At 35.7% G+C, this 19,709-nt stretch overlaps 1 protein-coding gene across 1 annotated transcript in view; it reads left to right on the top strand.

The window, feature by feature from the left end:
• LOC103255181 (usherin) overlaps nt 1–19,709 on the top strand; it is a 465,104-nt gene that overhangs the window by 45,752 nt on the left and 399,643 nt on the right. Inside the window, exons 11-12 of the mRNA XM_008053149.2 lie at nt 2,871–2,984; nt 4,926–5,087. Coding sequence (XP_008051340.2) covers nt 2,871–2,984; nt 4,926–5,087 — 276 coding nt within the window. The remainder of the gene's footprint in view (nt 1–2,870; nt 2,985–4,925; nt 5,088–19,709) is intronic.

The raw sequence follows: 19,709 nt of genomic DNA on the forward strand, positions 1-19,709 counted from the left end.
ATAATAGAACTATTATGTTTCTCAATGATGATATTACCTGGATGTATGACACATCTTCAGGCTAAGGTTTTCAGATCACCAACCTGTATACAAGCATTATCTCTTTTTAGACATAGCATTTATATGCCTCAGTTAAATCATGTTCACCTCTGAGAGGCATTACTTTTCACATATGCCATATTGATTAAGTGGTGACAAAAGGAAACTAACCTCAAATCCCAGCATGTTTTTCTTGCCCACATTAGTATTAAAAGTTTTATTCTCTGGGGACTGATTAATTTCTTAATGTGGCATTATACTAATTCCAACATGCAAGTAATCTTATTTGGAATCCTGCAGTAGATTCCAACTTGGCAATACATGGCAAATGCCAAAGATTTTCTAAGGATATAATGGCTAACACATATTTTATGATGATACCTTAGTTTTGAGCCTGGAATTTGGGGATCATAGCAGAGGGATTAAGAAAAGGTAAAATAAAACTTATGAAATTATTTAGGATGTCAGGTCTGAGGCATGCTGTGTATGAAGTTCCGGTAGGATAGCCAGGTGGGAGAAATGTCTTGCAGACACATTCCTACCTACCATTGGGATAGTTGTAAAATCTGTGGATACAAATGTGATCATTGAGAGATGAGGCTTGACAAGCTAGCACAGGCAAGTGCTTAGAAAAAGAAAGAAACCTGAGGACTCAAACTTGTGAAACAAAAGCTATTTAAGGAACAGTGAGAGGGACTTGAGTCAGTCAAGGAAAGAAAGAAACTCTCTAGTAGTCTAGGGGAACAACTAAAAAAATTCAGTGTCACAGAAGAAAGCTGAAGAATGCCAAATCCCAGTTAGTGTAGGAAGATAAGGACAAAGGAAAGTTACTTGATTTGGTATTTAAGGAATCACTGGTGATCCTTAAAAGATAAAAATCATTGAGTAGCACAAGGAGCCAGGTACAGGGTTGCAATAGTAATGTAATATGGACTGACATAGCTCTGCACAAGAGCTCTCTACTTGCAGTGCTTATGATATTCCACATTAAGTATCTTATATTTTTAAAATTGTTTAATCTTAATACAAACCCTTTGAGGTAAGTACTATATTATACACATCTCACAGGTAAAGCCTGTGAGGCCTCCCCTTCAAGATAGGCACTATATTATTTGCTTACAGGTGAAGAAACTAAGGCACAGAGGCCTGAACAACTTGCCCAAAACCAGACAGCCAATTGGCAGCAGAATTGGCATTTAAACCCAGGCAATCTGGCCCAAACATCCATGCTATTTACCACTGCACTTCTATGTGATGAGGAAGTGTATGTGATAATGCTAGCTTGCTTTTAAGACATTTGGTAGAAGGGAAAATAACTTCTTAAAAGAAAGTGAACTCAGAATATGGGTCATGGTCTGGAAGATTTTAGAGGAAATGACAATCACAGTGGCAGAGATGAGAGAAAGCAGAAGGTTGTGACACAAGGGGGTTTTGAAATTAGAGAGAGCTGAGTTTGGCACGAGATGGTCACATGTGTATGCGTATTAGCTCATTGGCTTGCTGTCTTCTCTGGCCATGAGCTAAGATGTTGATGCCAAGTGGATGGATATTTGCATGTAGAGGCATGGCAGACGGGATTCCATAGCCCAGGGAGATGCCTGGGGAGCTGCTTGCATGAAGACTTGGAGGCAGCACTAGGCACTGAGGGCAAGCAGGAGGTATCAGAACAAACAATGGCCCATGGTCCTTGCTTCATCCTGGCTATTTGCCCTTTTAATTTTTAAAATTTTCTATTGGGAAGGGAGAACATGGAAACATATATATTAAAATTTGTGTTTGACTGATGCAAGCTGTCGCCAATATTGGCACCTTAAAGCAATAATACATTCTCTAAGCTATTGAAGGTTTAATCAATAAAGGGATACCACAAGTGGAACCAAATTTTTATAAGAATGATGGTATTCTTTAGAATAAAAGCCTGCTCTGAAAAACTTCTTCAAGGAAAAATAGTGGTGAGCAATTGCACAAATTATATTTGTATACTTTAATTCACAGGATTAACTAAATAAAGAGTTTCTGCCTTGATTATGAACACCAGTAAACAAAATGTGTTTTCATTTCTGCAGGTACTTCTAATTGCTGAACAAATCTCATATATCCACCACCAAGCCAGGTTAATTCAACACTTCCATGTGCAACACTTCCCTTTAAGACAGGTGTCTTAATTAAATAAACTAATAATTTTGCAAGTAGAAGTACAAATGCATAATTATCTAATTTGCTAATTGTTCAACTATGTTAATTTGCATACTTGTTAGCTGTAACATAAACAAATAGTATATATGTGTCCTGCCGTTAAAATAATGAAGCCACTCTTGGGAGTAGCATTTTCTAAAGTGTGTTAATAGATACTGCATAAAAAAGGACTCCTTAGTTAAATACGGTTGAAAAATGCTAGGTAAAAGAAAATTAAATAGCTTTGTTTCTGCAGGAGGTCTAGGATCCTGGAATAAGATAATATGCATCTTAACCATTGGATAAACTGGGCTTTGCTTCACAAACTTTGTGTGGCTCTCCCCCATTTCTAATGGGGGAAACCAGATACTGTTTTAGAGCTGTTTTAGCAATTTGTTGATCTCACAATTTTTTTCCCTTGAGCCACTCTAATCTACAATCAGCAGACAGGCAGGAAAATGAATTAAAGAGGCATATGTTTTTGATTTCTATCTCTGTGTCTCTCTGTCTCTCTGTCTTTCTGTCTGCCTCTCTCTTTGCCTCTGCCTCTTACACACATGTACACACACACACACACACACACACACACACACACGATGCTCTTTATAGATGCTTATGGTAAACATGCAAACTTCTTTTGTCCCTTTTTATTATAGGCATATTGACAGGCTTGCTACCCTTCAAAAACTATGCAGTAACCCTAACTGCTTGCACTTTGGCTGGCTGTACTGAGAGCTCACATGCATTGAACATCTTTACTCCACAAGAAGGTAAAGTAATTTCAAAGGTCTTGACTTCCACATTTCAGTCATGAATAATAAAATAGGAGAAGAGCTAAATGCTGCAAGGCCATTTGCTGGAAAACCCCAACCTAATTTGATGACAAAGTGCATTGCCAGGCCATAATTGCTCCATTTTTTGGGGGGGTGCGAAAATGAATCAAACTCCATACCCTTTAATGACATGCATCTTTAATAGCTGTAATGCAGATTAATGGGCTTTTTAATTGCTGTTACATTGTTCATGCAAGAGCCTTGTCATTAATATGAAGCATCTGAAAGATTAATGAAAGCTTCCTCATTTTACTATGGCTCAGAAGTAAATCTAGAGACAGTCTGACTAAAAAGAATTGATTGTATGGCACAGTATGAAATTGAGAATCAAACGGTTGATTTCCATGGTCTTTTTAAACTGCTAAACACCAGCACAGGCAACAATTATTTCTGTATGATGGAACCTCCAAATGCCAATTGAGGCATTATTAATCACTGCTTAGTTCCTTCCGACTTAAGTCTCACTTTTGTTGTACTTGGAACTTACAAACTGTTGGCATAAATTAATGTTTCAGAAAGCATACGTTAAGAAGGCAGTGAGAAAGAGAAAATATTTTAGCACTCCAAAGTGAAAGCTTTCCTCAAGCATCAGAACGCATCACTTCAAGAAATAACAGCTCTCAAAACATTTGAAGCATTTTTACTTCATATTTCTCTCTTCTGGATGACAGAAATTGCACATTTCTTATGCTGTCTAGTTGTAAAGTTCTTTAGGAGATTTAAAAACTTGATATTTAGGAAAAAGAGTCAGCTAGTCTTTCTCTTTCTCTCTTTCCCAGTATTTATCCATCAACCCCTACTTCCTCCTCTTCCTCTTTTAAATCCTTTACCAAGTGCTGCTTGCACAGAAGATACATAAGAGGGGGAAAAAAAGACATAGGCCCATATAAAAAAGCCATGACAGAAAAGCCATGACAGAATAAAGGATCTTATAGAATCCTTATTGTGACCCTTTGTTCTCTGTACTTTGAACTGAACTAACCAGACTCCCCTTACCTTGAATATGCTATCAGTAACCCAACTTAAGCATTTTCTCAATATTTTTTTTCCTGCCTGGTCTATCGATAATAGCATTGTTTTTCTAAATGTGTCATTACATCTACTGGAGTACATGGTTGTCATTCCTATTGCAAGTACTTTCACCAGTCTCAATATGGGACAAATGGTCCTGTGTTTTCTCATTATATTCTCTTCATTTCCTGCATCCTCCAGGTTTTGCTTGGACCCACCATGCCTTTTTGTTATTAAAGTAATTCCCAAACTTCTAACTTTCCCACAAAGTTATTCCTCATTACCAAATAGTAGATATGTTTAGGGTCAATTTTTAAAAACTCTTGGTTCTTCTTGACCCTAATTCATTGACCATTATATAAAATGATCAGATCTTTTTTTTTTTTAAAGGAATACACACAATGTGTTCATCATATATAATTAATTAAGTTGATTCTGCTTTTTCTGGCTATTTCTATAGTTACGTGTAGGTTTTTAAATCTTTCTTTTATGAACCAGTCACCAGTGTTGCCCATCTGAGATTGTAAACTCCTCAAGGAGAGGGGATGCTATCTGCTTTAACTTGCTTTAGTAAGTGTAGCCCCACATAGAGATATGGGTTAATAGTACTTTTGATGAAGTAACACAAACATTAGTCAAGTGAACTAGCGTAAGTACTCCCCATCCATCATTGATACAAATTCTCATAAATTCAGGACAGTAATTCAGCACTATTCCTCAAGCAATTACTGACAAGCTTCCCACGAATCAGGAACATTTCCATGCATGGGATTTCAGATTTATTCCATGATTTATTGGTTTGAGTCTGAAAAGTTTGAATTAGAAAAGTAAACTAAAATTTGCCTCTATAAATCTTTTTTCCCACAGCCCCACAAGAGGTTCAGCCACCAGTAGCCAAATCCTTTCCCAATTCTTTGCTACTCTCTTGGAATCCACCCAAAAAAGTAAATGGTATTATAACTCAGTACTCTTTATACATGGATGGAAGGCTAATCTATTCAGGCAGTGGAGAAAACTACACAGTCACAGGTAAGACTTCTATAGTTATCTATTAGTAGTTATAGTCTATATTAGAATACATACATGTGTATATATCTATATCTGTCTATCTATCTATCTCTATATATTTGTTCTTACACATCTGTGGATTCAACCAACTGTAGATAGAATATATTTGAAAAAAATACAACAATAATACACATTTAAAGAACAGTGCAATTTAACAAATGTTTACATAGCATATACATTGTTGTAAGCATTATGAGTAATCTAGAGACAATTTAAAATACATGGAAGGATGAGCATAAGTTATATACAAATACTGCACCATTGTATCTGAGGGGCTTGAGTATTCACAATTTTTGGCATCATTGAAGAGTCCTGGAACCAATCTAATTAATATAGGATGCCAGTGGTAAATTTAGCTTACAGTTATCTGAAAATGTGCTTTTTGAAATTGGGTTATTTGATTTTTGTCTCCTGTTAACCAGTTCAGTTTCATTATCTTTGTGGTCATATTAGACTTATGAACTCAAAACTGAAAAAATTGGAAAATGACTCGTGTTGCCAGCTCCTTCCAGTGGTGTCCTACTGTGTGCTCTCTTCTGTAGGTCCTACCACCCTTTTCCTAAATGTTTTCACCAATATACCTTTGTTCAGGTGCAGAGGGGCCTTGGAAAGGCACCAGTACAAAGAGCTCAGCACATGACTGCTCTGCTTCCAACAGACCACAGGATTGAAACCTGGACCTGTGTGGTCCCAGTCAGACTTACAGAGCCCAGCTGAATCAGTGACACTATTTCAAACAAATGCCACTGTCACATGGGTTAACTACTTTAAAATTCTCATGAATGAGGAATAATTGTAAGACTCAGAAGCATGACTCAGTGTTGTCTGATTTTTAGACCATTTGAGAAGAAACATAATATATGTTCCTGGATGATATTATAAAGTGTGTAATAAGACTCAAGTAAAATGGAGTAAGTTATTGAAAAACTTTCTAAACACAAAGAGGCCTACATTACATATGTTGTCTGGTGTCTGTACTGTGTTTATATTTGTATCATACTTGTGGTTATATATTTTATATGCCATATTTGACTCTCATGTGAGACATTATTAATCAAATATTGATTGATGGAAATACTGAGGGCTAGAGGTATTAAGTTCTTCATGAAAGGTCATAACAAGTTAGAGTCGGGGTAGGATTAATTATTTATTTATTCAGTCATTCACGTTAATACCAGGTACTAAGGTTATAGCAAGGAATCAGCCAGACACTGTCCCTCCTCTCTTGGTGCTCATGGCTTCATGGGGACACATACAGATTCTGGAATGAGGCTTTATGGATGGCATTTATCCAGTTACATCCTCAGGTTTACACACACACACACACACACATGCACATACACGTCTCTCCTCTAGTCTGAGAACCTTAAAAGGATAAGAAATATTATTTTTATATTTTACTCATTATAATTGGATAGAACTCTCTAATATTTATTCTACAAGGTAGTTATTATTATTGCCCATATTTCATAAGCGAGGAAACTGGTGTATAGGAAGTTTAAGTAACTTACTCAAGGTCACACAGCTAATGAGTGGTAGACCTTGATACCAACCCAAGCATTCTGGCTATGTTGAAGAGAGTGTGGTCTTAACAAGTTACTTAACTTCTTTAAATCTTAGTTTCTGAATATGTAAAATGGGGATAATTAAATTTTTTAACATTTTGAAAAGAATTAGAACTATATATCTATAAAACATAACATATTCACTAGCACTTAGTAAAAAGGAGTTATATTTCCTGTAGAACACAGAATTCATATACTAAACTAAAAAAGAAATTAATCTCACTCTAACAATATCTGACAGCATTACTTTAACTAAAAAATACAGACCACAGAAATAATTTTAGAAAAAATTAAAACATGAACTTCACACATGTTAATAATTACTCCACAAAGCATTTCTGTAGAACCAAGATACAAAATTGCACATAACGGGACATCATACCTTTTGGGCCTATAACAGACATTCTTTTGAGAAGACTTCTCTGACTCCCCACGTATGTGTTAGGGATCCCCCTGAATGCTCACTGAGTACCTTTATATTATGCCCCCCCCATTTATGTTTGTGTTGTCTTGAATAGGACTGCCTGTTTAACCACATGCATCATGAAAGCATGACAATATGTGTCTTGTTTATGACTGCATCTCCTGGACCCGTCACAGAGTGAGTATGCAATAAACAGTATTGAAGGAGTGAACAAATGAAGTCAGGTGACTACTGATGATAAAGAAGATAGCAAAGGAGAACTGATGGAGGATAGGAGGAGGTAGGAATAAAAGAAAGCAATAGAGAAGAAAGAAAATACAAAAGATGACAACCAGAAGAAGAGATACAGACTCCTTCCATGTGCAGAAATGAAAGCCAAATCATTTCAAGTGGTGCAACTGATGGCAGGTCTCAAACTGTGGGCCTTGAATATTTTCAAAATGTGCAGAATGCCATATCAAGTGGCACTGTGCAAAGCCAGAAAAGAGGCAGTGTGGAAGGAGAGAGGGCACAAATTCACACTGATGGTTTCTACTACCACCTACAACATGATACTGAACTGTATATTTTGTTTGACCGACTCATCAACAAAACCATGAGACTATAAGCTCTGCAATGAAAGAGTGTGGTAGATGGTACCACAGTGGATTGGCACAGCAGTTGCATCAAATATAATATAAAGACAGTAGAATATTTGTAAAGTGCTCCCAACCATCTTTTCTAGCTAAAGTAGAAATAGTTTCTTCAATGGTTTTCAATCTCAATGCAATATTTTAAAGACTACATCTCTGTTATCACCAATAGCATTGTTTTTTCTGTAACCTTCTTGACTTTTCACAACTATATTTCTAGTTGGCTCTCATCCCCAAGTAGCTTAAGATATGAAACATGTTAGAACTGCAATGTTGGTCAGTGAGGAGTGGAATTAAACTGGAGAAGCTAAAGTGGGGTTTAAAAATGTACATGATTTTTTTTTAACTTTATAGCTAGCAAAACTGAGGCCTAGAAAGGTCAAGAAATTCCATTCAGTATCTGGCCCCATATTCCATGCTTTTAACCTCTATACAGTCCACTTGTTGAACACATTTTAATTTTTTTCAACATAGCTCTGAAAAGGAGACAGGAAATTGATTCCAACCCACCCAACACCTGTTTTAGTCTGCTAAGACTGCCATGACAAAATATCACAGATTGGGTGGCTCAAACAATAGAAATTTATCTCTAACTGTCTAGAGGCTACAATTTCAAGATGGAGGTGTTGGTAGTTTGATTTCTCCTCAAGTCTCTCTCCTTGACTTGCAGGTGATAGGCTTCTGGTTGTGTGCTTACATGGTCTTTTCTCTGTGTTAGCTTATTCTTGTTGTTTCTTCCTCTTTCTATCAGGATGCCAGTCCTATTGGATTAGGTCTCCACCCTTATGACCTCATTTAACCTTAATTACCTCTTTAAATACCCTGTCTCCAAATATAATCACGTGGGGGTTAGATTTTTAACATATACATTTGGAAGGGGGGCACAATTAAGTTCTACTAGCATAGGCTGACGTTCTCATTTATCAGAGATTCTCAAATTGCATGATAATGGAATAAAATGGCCTGAAAGATCTCTTTCAATTTCAATTCTAAGATTTTATGTCTGTGATATGCACTAAATTCAGGTCATTTATGTCCTCCTAAGCTTACTGTCTCCTAAGACTCACAGATAAATGGGAGAGGGAATCTGTCTGTCTGAAATCAGTCAGCCTGATAGGAAACTACTCTAACCAATGAGACAGGCTTTTGTCTTTATGAGCACCTTAAGTCTATGCCATGATATGTATGTATCTACAGTGTTGTTGGTCCTCATTGTTTGTCTTTGTGTCAGGAGATTGGAGACCTAATATCTTTTCCATACTGAGTGGTTTATCAGTGGAACTTCTATTCATGAGAGTTGGTGCTGTCAGTAATCATCTCAGTTTTAGGGCCACTAACATGAATCTGTATGGAACTGAAGTGTCTCTTCATGGAGAGACTGAGAAATGGAAGATGCAGTCTACTAGATGAGAAAAACAATTGATAATATTTTAATTATAAAAGTAATATATGCTTATTGAAAATAATTTAAAACATACAGACATCCAATAGCTGAAAATGTCACCATGCAGAGAGAAACTCTTACTATTTTATATAATTCTTTCTATTACTTCATTCATTTTAACAATGCTGAGCTATAACCTATGTATGATTTTGAATCCTTACATATTATCTTATTATGAGCTATATCCCCACATCGTTAAACATTTTTAAAGAAATATTTTTAAATAATTTAATAACATCATATTTCATCTAATGGTTATTCATTAATGCATTTAACCATTTGAACAATAGTTTCCAACTTATCTCTATTTTAAGTATTGTGTGATAGATATTACTGTAATACATAAATTTCTATTTGTTATATTCCTAGAAGAGTAACTGCTAAGTCAAAAGTAGTGAACTTTTATAGAATTTGCTATAATGATCACATTATTTCCAAGAAAGTTACCAGCAGTGATTATTATATTCTTAACTCTTTGATGATTTTATAAGTAAAAAATATTATTTTATTTGCATTTTAAACCACTAGTTATTCTGAATACTTTTCTGTATGACTATTAACCATTTATATTTTTACTTTTATTCTTCTTATGTACATTTTAATGAACAAAACTTTAATAGGGGTAAGAAATAATTCTGAAACTTCTTCAAGAGCTACCCTTTTTTTCCTGGTTGTGATCACCTGCAATATTTAAAAGTCTTTGCCTTCTATGCTATCAAAAATTCCTTAATAACTTGGTTTAATGTCTTCTCTGAAATATTCAAAGTGTCAACATTTTAAAAAATCACCCCTCCTCCATTTATTGGTAGTTTCCTTTTAATTTCTGCATAGAACCAACATTCTTCCATTATGGTTTGCAAATAGATCTTGCTGTCATAGTGGATATGGGTAAAGTAAATGCATTTCAATTCAGAAGCCACTTAACATCCAGGTGGTTTGATTTTTTTTCGTCTTTCTCTTAAATATGAGTCATTGAAAGTCAAAGGTATTGCTGCACCTTGAGTTAGTACAAAATATATTTAAAAATGCATACAGTTCAAATTTTTTGCCTTGCATAGGCCATAAGCTAGTAGTATGGTGGGTCAGTTCTGACACTGAAAAATGAATCCAGTTAGAGAACCTCCCGAAGGCTGTTGATGTTTGCTATAATAAATAGCACACACTTTAAGTCAAACTTTTTCATTCTGTATTCAAAGGTAATGGATTTTTCGTAACCATAGTAACCTTGGTGTATTTCTGGATAAATACATGAGGTATATACATTCTAGTTTTATTTTTGAATATAAACTACCACATTATGTATTACTAATAATATGAAAAATAGGATGTAGGTTAGTATAATGACAGCTTAAACTAGTATGCATTTTTCTTCTGCAAAAAATAAATATTTATCAAAAGTATAGGTTCAATTAATTTCTCCCCCAGTTTTGTGGTATCCTGGTGGTGCCATTTATCTTATTTTGCAAGATCTCCATTAATCTCTTATTTCTATCCCATAACAGATTTTTAAGAATTTTGAGGTAAAAACAATTGTGCTTTAAAGCTTATGATTAAAAACATTATTGAAAGATTGAAGTACCTATATTGATATCACTAGCAGAGCAATTGCGGGTCACTTAAGATGTGTGTGTACAGTATGTTCATAAATAGGTAAGAAAAAGAAATCCTTTGTGAGGCTGTTCAACATACTGGGATTGTTTCAAAGTTCAGGCTAGATAGCATCTGATTGATGATGACTATCCAAACTGTAGCCAACCAGATTATTCTCATTTCAAATGAGCACCCTACCAGAAACTAGCAATTTTTAAGAAGTTTGTGGGATGTTTCAGAAAAGCCTACAAAGTTTTTAGAAGCAAGAATAGCAAGATGGTGGTGGTCAAGAGAAGTATATAACAAACATGACAAGGAGGTTTATGTGAGTTATGCTATCTGGTAAGCAAAGAATACCTGAATTGTTTTTGGTTCAGCCAACCTAAGCCATTGCTGATGATAATGACTAGAACTCCAAAGAAGGAAAGGCCAATAGATACACTACAGAAATATATATATTTCATATTTTATATCATATATATATATAACTGACAACAAACCATAAATATGTATATTATCAAGTGAATCATTTAATAAACCATACAGTAGTTTTAGGACAACTGAGAGAAGCTGATACCTAGAACCATTGATAGCATCTTCCCACTGCTCTTCCATCAGGGCCTGGGTTTCTCTCACTAAAACTGAGGCAGTAAGATATGGATAACAGCAATGTAAGGGTTGTGTGTGTGTGTGTGTGTGTGTGAAAGAGAGAGATGTAGAAAGAAGGTAGAAGGGAGGATGGTAGGGAAAGAAGAGAGGGAGTGAAAGAAGAAAAACTTAGGATTTTCTGGCAAAGTTAGATAGGCAATAAGTATTTATATCTTTAACTAACAAGAGTGCTAAAACTCTTTTTTGGTCTTATTTGCCAAGGTCAAAACAACCACATATAAACAGAAAAATAGAAATGCTCATCTTAAACTTTCCAAACACTTAAGTCTTACGATGAGAATTTTATTGAGGAAGAAGCTGTATTGCTTATGGTACAATAAAAACACATTTAAAGGTTAGGTACTTGTAACCAAGCATTGTAAGGAACCTTATCAACACTCTACAAATTTTAGCTAAATTATATTCATTCACACTGGCAGCTTGCAAAAGGTCCTTTCTTAGCAAAATAAAACTTCACTTTAACCTAGATATTTTCTTTAATTTTGCATATTTGAATACCACAATGCAGTGCATTGAAATAACTTCTTCTTACACAAAAATAATTTTAGGGGAATCCTGTTAACATGCCTATGTTCTGATCACAAGATTGAGTATTAATAAGGCAGAGCATGTGAGGGTTTTCAGGTAAGACCATGGTCTCACCCATGAATCACAGGGCTGCTCTATTACAGACGAGGTCATACTGTTTGCCCTTTTTATGTCACAGACATAGAGCATTGAATTGTACCAAGTCTAAGAAACCTTGAGGATACAAAGGAACAAAATTCAATCTATAAAAGAAGCTAGAGCCTTCAGAGGCCAAATTACTAAGGTACTTACCCTGTGACCAAAGAATCCAGAATAGTTGCTCAAGATTTAACTGTGTACCAGATCCTTGGGTTTGAACAGTGGATGCTTTACTCTCAAGATTTATATATAGTTAGCAACAAAGGATCAGGTGAAACGAAATAACTTGTGCAGAATGTTTAAATATAAGTTGTGATTAGCAGTAAACAATACAAAACCGAAGTGTGGTTCTGCCATTAAGGTGCTTTTCTAATGCATCCATATGTGAAGAAATTAAATGTTTAGATTTACATTTTAAAATCTGTACCCAAATGTTACCTGTGATATGTTAATGTATTTGAAAAATATTGTGCTCCTAAATGGCAGGAAAGGACTCAACTTAAAAGAATTTCAGAGAAGTAGTAGAAATAATATTCAGTTAGAAAAGCAGTGGAATTCATACTGCAAGAGTTAATGCAATGTGTCCTTCCATTGAAAGCTTTACAAATAGAAGTGTCCAGTTATTTTGAACATTTTGAGAGTGGTCATTATTTTCAATTAATTAAGCAAATTTTTAAATTGAATTATAACTTCATACAGGAAAGTGAACAGGTCTTAAGTATGCAGCATGATGAATATTTACAAACTAACCACATCGGTGGAATCTGCATCCAAATCCAGAAATGGAACATTATTGGCATCCTGGAAGCTCTCGATTTTGTGCCCTCAAATCATGACTCAGTTGACTGCTTTCCTGACTGTTAACAACATAAATTGATTTTGCTATTTTTTTTTGTGTGTGTGTTGGAGTTTCACTCTGTCGCCCAGACTGGAGTGCAGTGTCCACTCCCGGCCACCGCAGCCTCGACCTGCTGGGCTCCGGCGATCCTTCCGCCTCAGCCTTCCAAGTAGCTGGAACTACAGGTGTGCGCTCCCACGCCCAGCTAATTTTTGATTTATTGTAGAGATGAGGTTTCACCAAGTTGCCCAGGAAGGTCTCGAGCCCACAGGCTCAGGTAATCCACTCACCTCAGCCTCTCAAGGCACAGGGTTACAGGCTGAGCCACCGAGCCTGGCTGGTTTTGCTAATTTTATATTTACTATAAGTAGAATCAAACAGTGTGAGGCATTTTCCAAAAGTTCATGGAAAATGCATATTGTGAAGAAACTATGCATGAATTTCATAATATTACATCAAAATGAATTCATACTAACTTGCTATTACATGTCAGAACAGCTTCTAGTGTGGGGCACTAAGAAGGATAAGTTTGAAAAGAGCTCCCTTATAGAGCAACATGAATTATGTTAAAACTGAGATAATCTCGCGCCTTGGGAGGCTGAGGTGAGTGGATTGCCTGAGCCCGCGGGTTCGAGACCCACCTGGGCAACTTGGCGAGACCTCATCTGTACAATAAATCAAAAATCAGCCGGGTGTGGTAGTGCGTGCCTGTAGTTCCAACTACTTGGAAGGCTGAGACGGAAGGATCGCAAGAGCCCAGCAGGTCGAGGCTGCGGTGGCCGGAGTGGCCACTACACTCCAGTCTGGGTGATGGAGTGAGACTCCAACTCAAAAAAAAAAACAACAAAAACAACAAACAAAAAAAACTGAGACAAGAACAAACATCAAATTTATTGTGAAGCTTAGGTAGAAAGATAGTGAAATCACTAATGCTTTGCAAAAAGTTTATCGGAACAGGAGACCAAAGAAATCAGCAGTTTACAAGTGGATAACTTGTTTTAAGAAAGGGCAAGTCTATTCGTGGTCGTTTATGTTTCCATATGAATTTCTGTATGATCATTTCCAGGTCTAAGAAGAATGATGTTGGTAACTTAATGGTTATTGCGTTGCGTCTGTAGATTGCATCTGGTAGGATGGATATCTTAACAATGTTGATTCTTCCTATCCTTAAGCGTGGAGTATTTTTTTCATTTGTTTGTGTTTTCTTGGATTTCTTTGTGCAGTGTTTTGTAGTTTTTGTTGTAAATGTCTTTCGCTTCTCTGGTTAGGAAAAAACAAAGCGGGAGTTATCACACTTCCAGACTTTAAACTTTACTAGAAGGCTACAATAATCAAAACAGCCTGGTATTGGTACAAGAACAGGCATATGGGCCAATGGAACAGGAAACAAAACCTCAATTTCTCAACCAACTCATCTTTGACAAAGTCTCCACCAACAATCACTGGGGAAAGGAAAAAATATTCAGTAAATGGTACTGGGAAAACTGGCTGACCACATGCAGAAGATTGAAACAGGAAGCCTACCTATCACCATACACAAAAATCAACTCTAAATGGATCAAAGACCTAAATGTAAAACCTCAGACAATAAGAATCTTAGAAAACACAAGAGACACCCTTACAGAAAATGGAGTAGGCAACCCCTTCCTGTTTAAAACCCCAGATGTCCATGCCATAAAAAATAAGATAGACAAGTGGAATCTCGTTAAGCTGAACACTTCTGCAAAGCAAAAGAAACCATCCAGAGGGTGGGAAGACAGCCCACAGAATGGGAAAAAAATCTTTGCCAACTGTATATCTGACAAAGACCTAACACCCAGGATCTACAGGGAACTCAAACATTCCAAAAAGAAAAAAAACACAAAGCCCCATGAAAAAGCGGGCAAAAGACATGAATAGATAGTTCCTCAAAAGAAGATATATGGGCAGCCAACAGACACATGAAAAAGTGCTCAGCCTCACCCATCATCAGAGTAATGTAAATCAAACCCACATTGAGATACCACCTAACCCCAGTAAGAATGGCCATCATTAATAAAACAAACAACAACAGATGCTGGTGAGGATGCAAAGAATAGGAAATGCTTCTACACTGATGGTGGGAATACAAACTAGTTCAACCTCTATGGAAAACAGTGTGGTGATTCTAAAAGAACTGGAAATTGCCCTTCCATATGACCCAGCAATCCCCCTACTGGGAATATACCTGAAGGAATTCAAATCATCCTACAAAAAAGATAGATATCGGTACACACATGTTTATTGCAACACTATTCACAACAGCAAAAACATGGAACCAATTATGCTGCTTATCAAAAATGGACTAGATTTTTAAAATGCTGTACTTATACATGATGGAATATTACTCAGCCATAAAGAAGGACAAACATATGGACTTTGCAGCAACTTGGTTGGATTTAGAGTCAATAATACTCAGTGATCTATCACAGAAACAAAGAACAGAGTACCACATGTTCTCACTCATAAGCTGATTCTTATAAGAAAGGGATTGGCAGAAGGGGGATACTGCTGGGGTTGGGGAAAGGGGAAACAACATCAATAAGGGTACTTGATGTCAAACCAAGCAAAGTAGGGACCAAAGAGAGGCCAAAACTTTACCTGTGTGATTTCCACTTGTATACCCAATCCTGAATTGTACCACACATCTTTAAAATAAAATATAAGTAAATAAATAAATAAACAAAATGGCCCCATTCTGGGCAAAAAAGGGGCCATAAAGGGGCCGGCAAGACAGTGTTGAAGATGAAGCCCACAGCAGCAATCCATCCATACTAATTTGTGAAGAAAAAAATAACCTTGTTTATGCTCTAATTGAAGGAGACCAGCAATTAATAGCAAACACAGTAACCAACACCATAGATATCTCAATTGATTCAGCTAACACAACTGGGACTGAAAAATTCAGATTGAGCACAATGTCTGCTTGATAGGTATCAAAACCGTTGGGCTCAGATCAGCTGTAGACAAGAGTAGGGCTTTCAATGGAAATTTTAAATAAGTGAGTTGAAGATCCTGAAGCATTTCTTTAAAGAGCTGTATCAGGAGATGAAATATGACTTTGATAGTATAATTCTGAAGACAAAGCACAATTGAAACCATGTCTACCGAGAGATGGAAGTGGTAGTCAAAACAAAAGCAGACCATTCTCTAAGAGCAAAGGTCATGGCAGCAATCTTTTGAGTTGCTGAAGACATTTTGTTTGTTGACTTTCTATAGGGCCAAAGAGCAATAATATCTGCTTATTATGAGAGTGTTTAGAGAAAGTTAGTCAACACTTTAGCAAAATAATGCCCAGAAAATCCTTGCCAGAGAGTCCTCCACTATAACAGCGCCCCTGCTCATTCCTCTCATCAAACAAAGGGCAATTTTGTGGAAGTTTCAATGGGAAAACCATTAGGCTTCCACCTTAAAGTCCTGGTTTGGCTCCTTCTGACTTATTTTTGTTTCCCAATCTTTAAAAACATTAAAATAATATTAATATTTAATAGTAAAAATAATAAAATAACTGAAGGGCACTATTTTCATCAGTTAATAATGTAAAAAATAGTGCATTGGCTTGGTTAAATTTCCAGGACTCTCAGTTCTTTAAAGAATGACTAAATCACTGCTACTATCACTTACAAAAGTGTCTTGATCTTGATGAAGCCTCTGGTAAGCAATAAAGTTTATTATTTTTATTATTTTCTTTTAATTTCATTTTCTAAAATCATTTTTGTAACCCTTTCATATGTTCTCTTTTGTCGTTGCCATTTTTTAGAGAATTTAGAAGGGAGAGTAAATAGGTGGAATACTCTTTTATATTCTTGTACCTGCATCAGGAACCCTCTGATCTATAGGCAGTTGGTAAGATGGTGTCAGCTGTTAAATTCCCATCTTCCAGAAAGCCATTGGAGGATTTGTCAAATTAAATGTCTATCTCTTTCTCCAAGTCTAAGTCTAGGAAATAATTATAGAAGTGCTTCATCTATGCAATTAGAACTTAGCACATAAAATTACCAACCTTTGTACACCAGCAGAACAAACAAACACACTATTGTAAAAGTCCAACAGTGTAATACTGTGTGACCATACAGCTCATAAAGCTGTAGAATTCAGGTACGCTTATTAATGTTGTGTCCCTCCCCCCACTCCACCCCAGTAGTATCTCGTTACTGCCAATTCCTTTTTAAAAGTATTATGGTAATTGTTCAGGTTCTGCTTATGAGTGCAAACATATAGTACTCTGTTCTTTGTTTCTGTGATAGATCACTGATTATGATTGACTCTAAATCCATTCAAGCTGCTGTAAATCCCATATGTTTATCCTTCTTTATGGCTGTATAATATTTCATTGTTAATAAGGGTACTTGATCTCAAACCAGTCTACATGGGGACGAAAGGGAGGCCCAAACTTTACCTGTATGATGACCATTTGTATACCTAATCCTGAATTGTACCCCACATCTTTAAAATAATTTTTTTTTTAATTCCCAGAGGCATAAAAAAGCTATAGAAAAACATTTAATGTGAACTTTATTAACAACAAAGGCTAACAGACAGCATATAGTGCATGAGTCTGATTTAGTAAAGTATATGTGTTTTTACATAGGTATGTATACATAAATGTGTATGTATGTATATATGGGTATGTGCACGTAGGCATATGCACTAAAGTGCTAAAAGTAGTAATCTCTTAGTAGTGAGATTGTAGTGTTCTTCTTCTTTTCCTTATACGGAGGATTTTCATCTTTACAGTTTGAATATTAGAAATCAGATTTTTTTTGGTAGTATTTTTCCCAATTTTAAATATATGATGAAAATGGGATAAAGGAAGGATATTCCAGGAATCTGATTACACTTACCTATCAATACTTATCTTCTAGTTTTCCTTAGTCTTTAACTTAGTATTTAATCAGGTAGATAGCTTTACTCATTTTCTTCTAGTCAGTATCATATATGGTATTTTTCATACCTCTAGCACTGTCTTCTGCTGTTAAAACGTCATATATTTGATGACTAACCTCAGTTCCCACATCTTCCTTTGATACATAGGCTCTTCTATATAATTTTTATACACAATTGTCATTTGAATACATCTATCTTGTAATATTAACTTATTTTAAAAGGAGTCAATCTCGGTTCAAAATAAGAACATATGTGTATTGAGTACTGTTATTATGTCATTATTTTCATGATTTCCATAATATCTACTATAGGAATAAGGACCGAATTGACATCCAAAAACTCTTTTTGAATTGAGTTGAAATGAATTAAATTGTAGAAATACTAGAAGAATCGGTAAATTAACATTTTAGAATCAATAACCCAAATACCAATGCATAATTCAGATGTAATTAATATGCTAAATGTTGTAAACAGTTTTAATGAGGGAGGCTATTCCTGTAGTGTATTAGGATTTTTAATTTAATCATCCAATAATATATTACCTATATATGTATATATAGATATATATTTGTTGTTATTCTTAAATACTTGCTTTAGTTTGTTAGGACTGTCGAAACACAGAATCACAAACTAGGTTGTTTAAACAGCAGACATTTGTTGTTCTGGAGGAAAAGAAGTTCCAGATCAAGATGTTGGCGAGGCTGGTTTCTTTTGAGGGCTAAAGAATCTGCTCCCGTCTTTTCCCATGGCTTTTGGTGGTTTTCTGGCAATCCTTGGTATTAATCGCCTTATAGGCATATTAGCTAATTTCTGCCTTCATCTTCACATGGTGGTTACTCTGTGAGCTTATCTGTACCCACATTTTCTCTTTTTATAAGGACACCAGTCATTTTGGATTTGGACCCATCTTCATGACTTCATCTTAACTAATTACAATGGCAAGGACTCTATTTCCAAATAAGGTCACATTCTAAGATTCTGAGAGCTAGGACTTCAACATGTGAATTTTGAGGGAGCACAATTCAACCTATAATTCTATTCTATGTATGACTGTGTATTTGATGCTATAATTAATAACATTCTAAAATTTCTCTCAAATACCTAAAAAAAACTGAAGGAGATAGGAATTTGTTCAAAAGCAGTTTAAAAATGAGTATGATATTATTGAAGTATGAATATGAAGTAATAAAAATTATTTAGAATATATATTATGCTTCATTCATTCAATGAATATTGTTGGGTGTCTACCATGTAGATACTCAATACTTTTCTAAACATTGAAGATCCAGTAGGGAGCCAAGGATGCAAAGGCCCTATGCTCATGTATGTTTTATTTCCATAGGAGATGGTTTGAAATGGCCTTATGCTGTTTGTGTTAGTTTTATTTTATCTTCTTGAAATAAATGAAAACTGACTCCCCTGAAGATAGCAATTCCTTTTTCAGCCATTTTAGGTGGATGAGAATCCTTCTTTGACATCCATATAATTCAGAAATCAAGGGGATAGGGTCAGTATCCTCTGCTTTTTAAAACCATTTTTTTAAACCATACATTATTTTAGATTCTTACTTTTCTACCTCCCTTTAATTTTTACTGAGCCTGTAAGACCCATGCCCTTTGGGTATACGAAGTTTATTTTTTCTCTCTGTCTGGCTCATTTTTGCTAACATCCTATCTCTGTTCGCTGATTCATTGAAAACTTTAACACCTATGCTTCCCCACTCCTTCTCTACCCGAGGTTCTGGCAACAGCCTGTGTGGTTTCATGTGAACAATCTATTGGACTGCCTCTCAGATCCTTTACCTTCTCATCTATAGGAAACACAACTGTACTCCCAAGTTTCTTGTTCTT

The sequence above is a fragment of the Carlito syrichta genome, unplaced genomic scaffold (genome assembly GCF_000164805.1).
Source record: "Carlito syrichta isolate Samal-C Ts95f unplaced genomic scaffold, Tarsius_syrichta-2.0.1 Scaffold287916, whole genome shotgun sequence".
In the NCBI taxonomy this organism is placed as follows: Eukaryota; Metazoa; Chordata; class Mammalia; order Primates; family Tarsiidae; genus Carlito; species Carlito syrichta.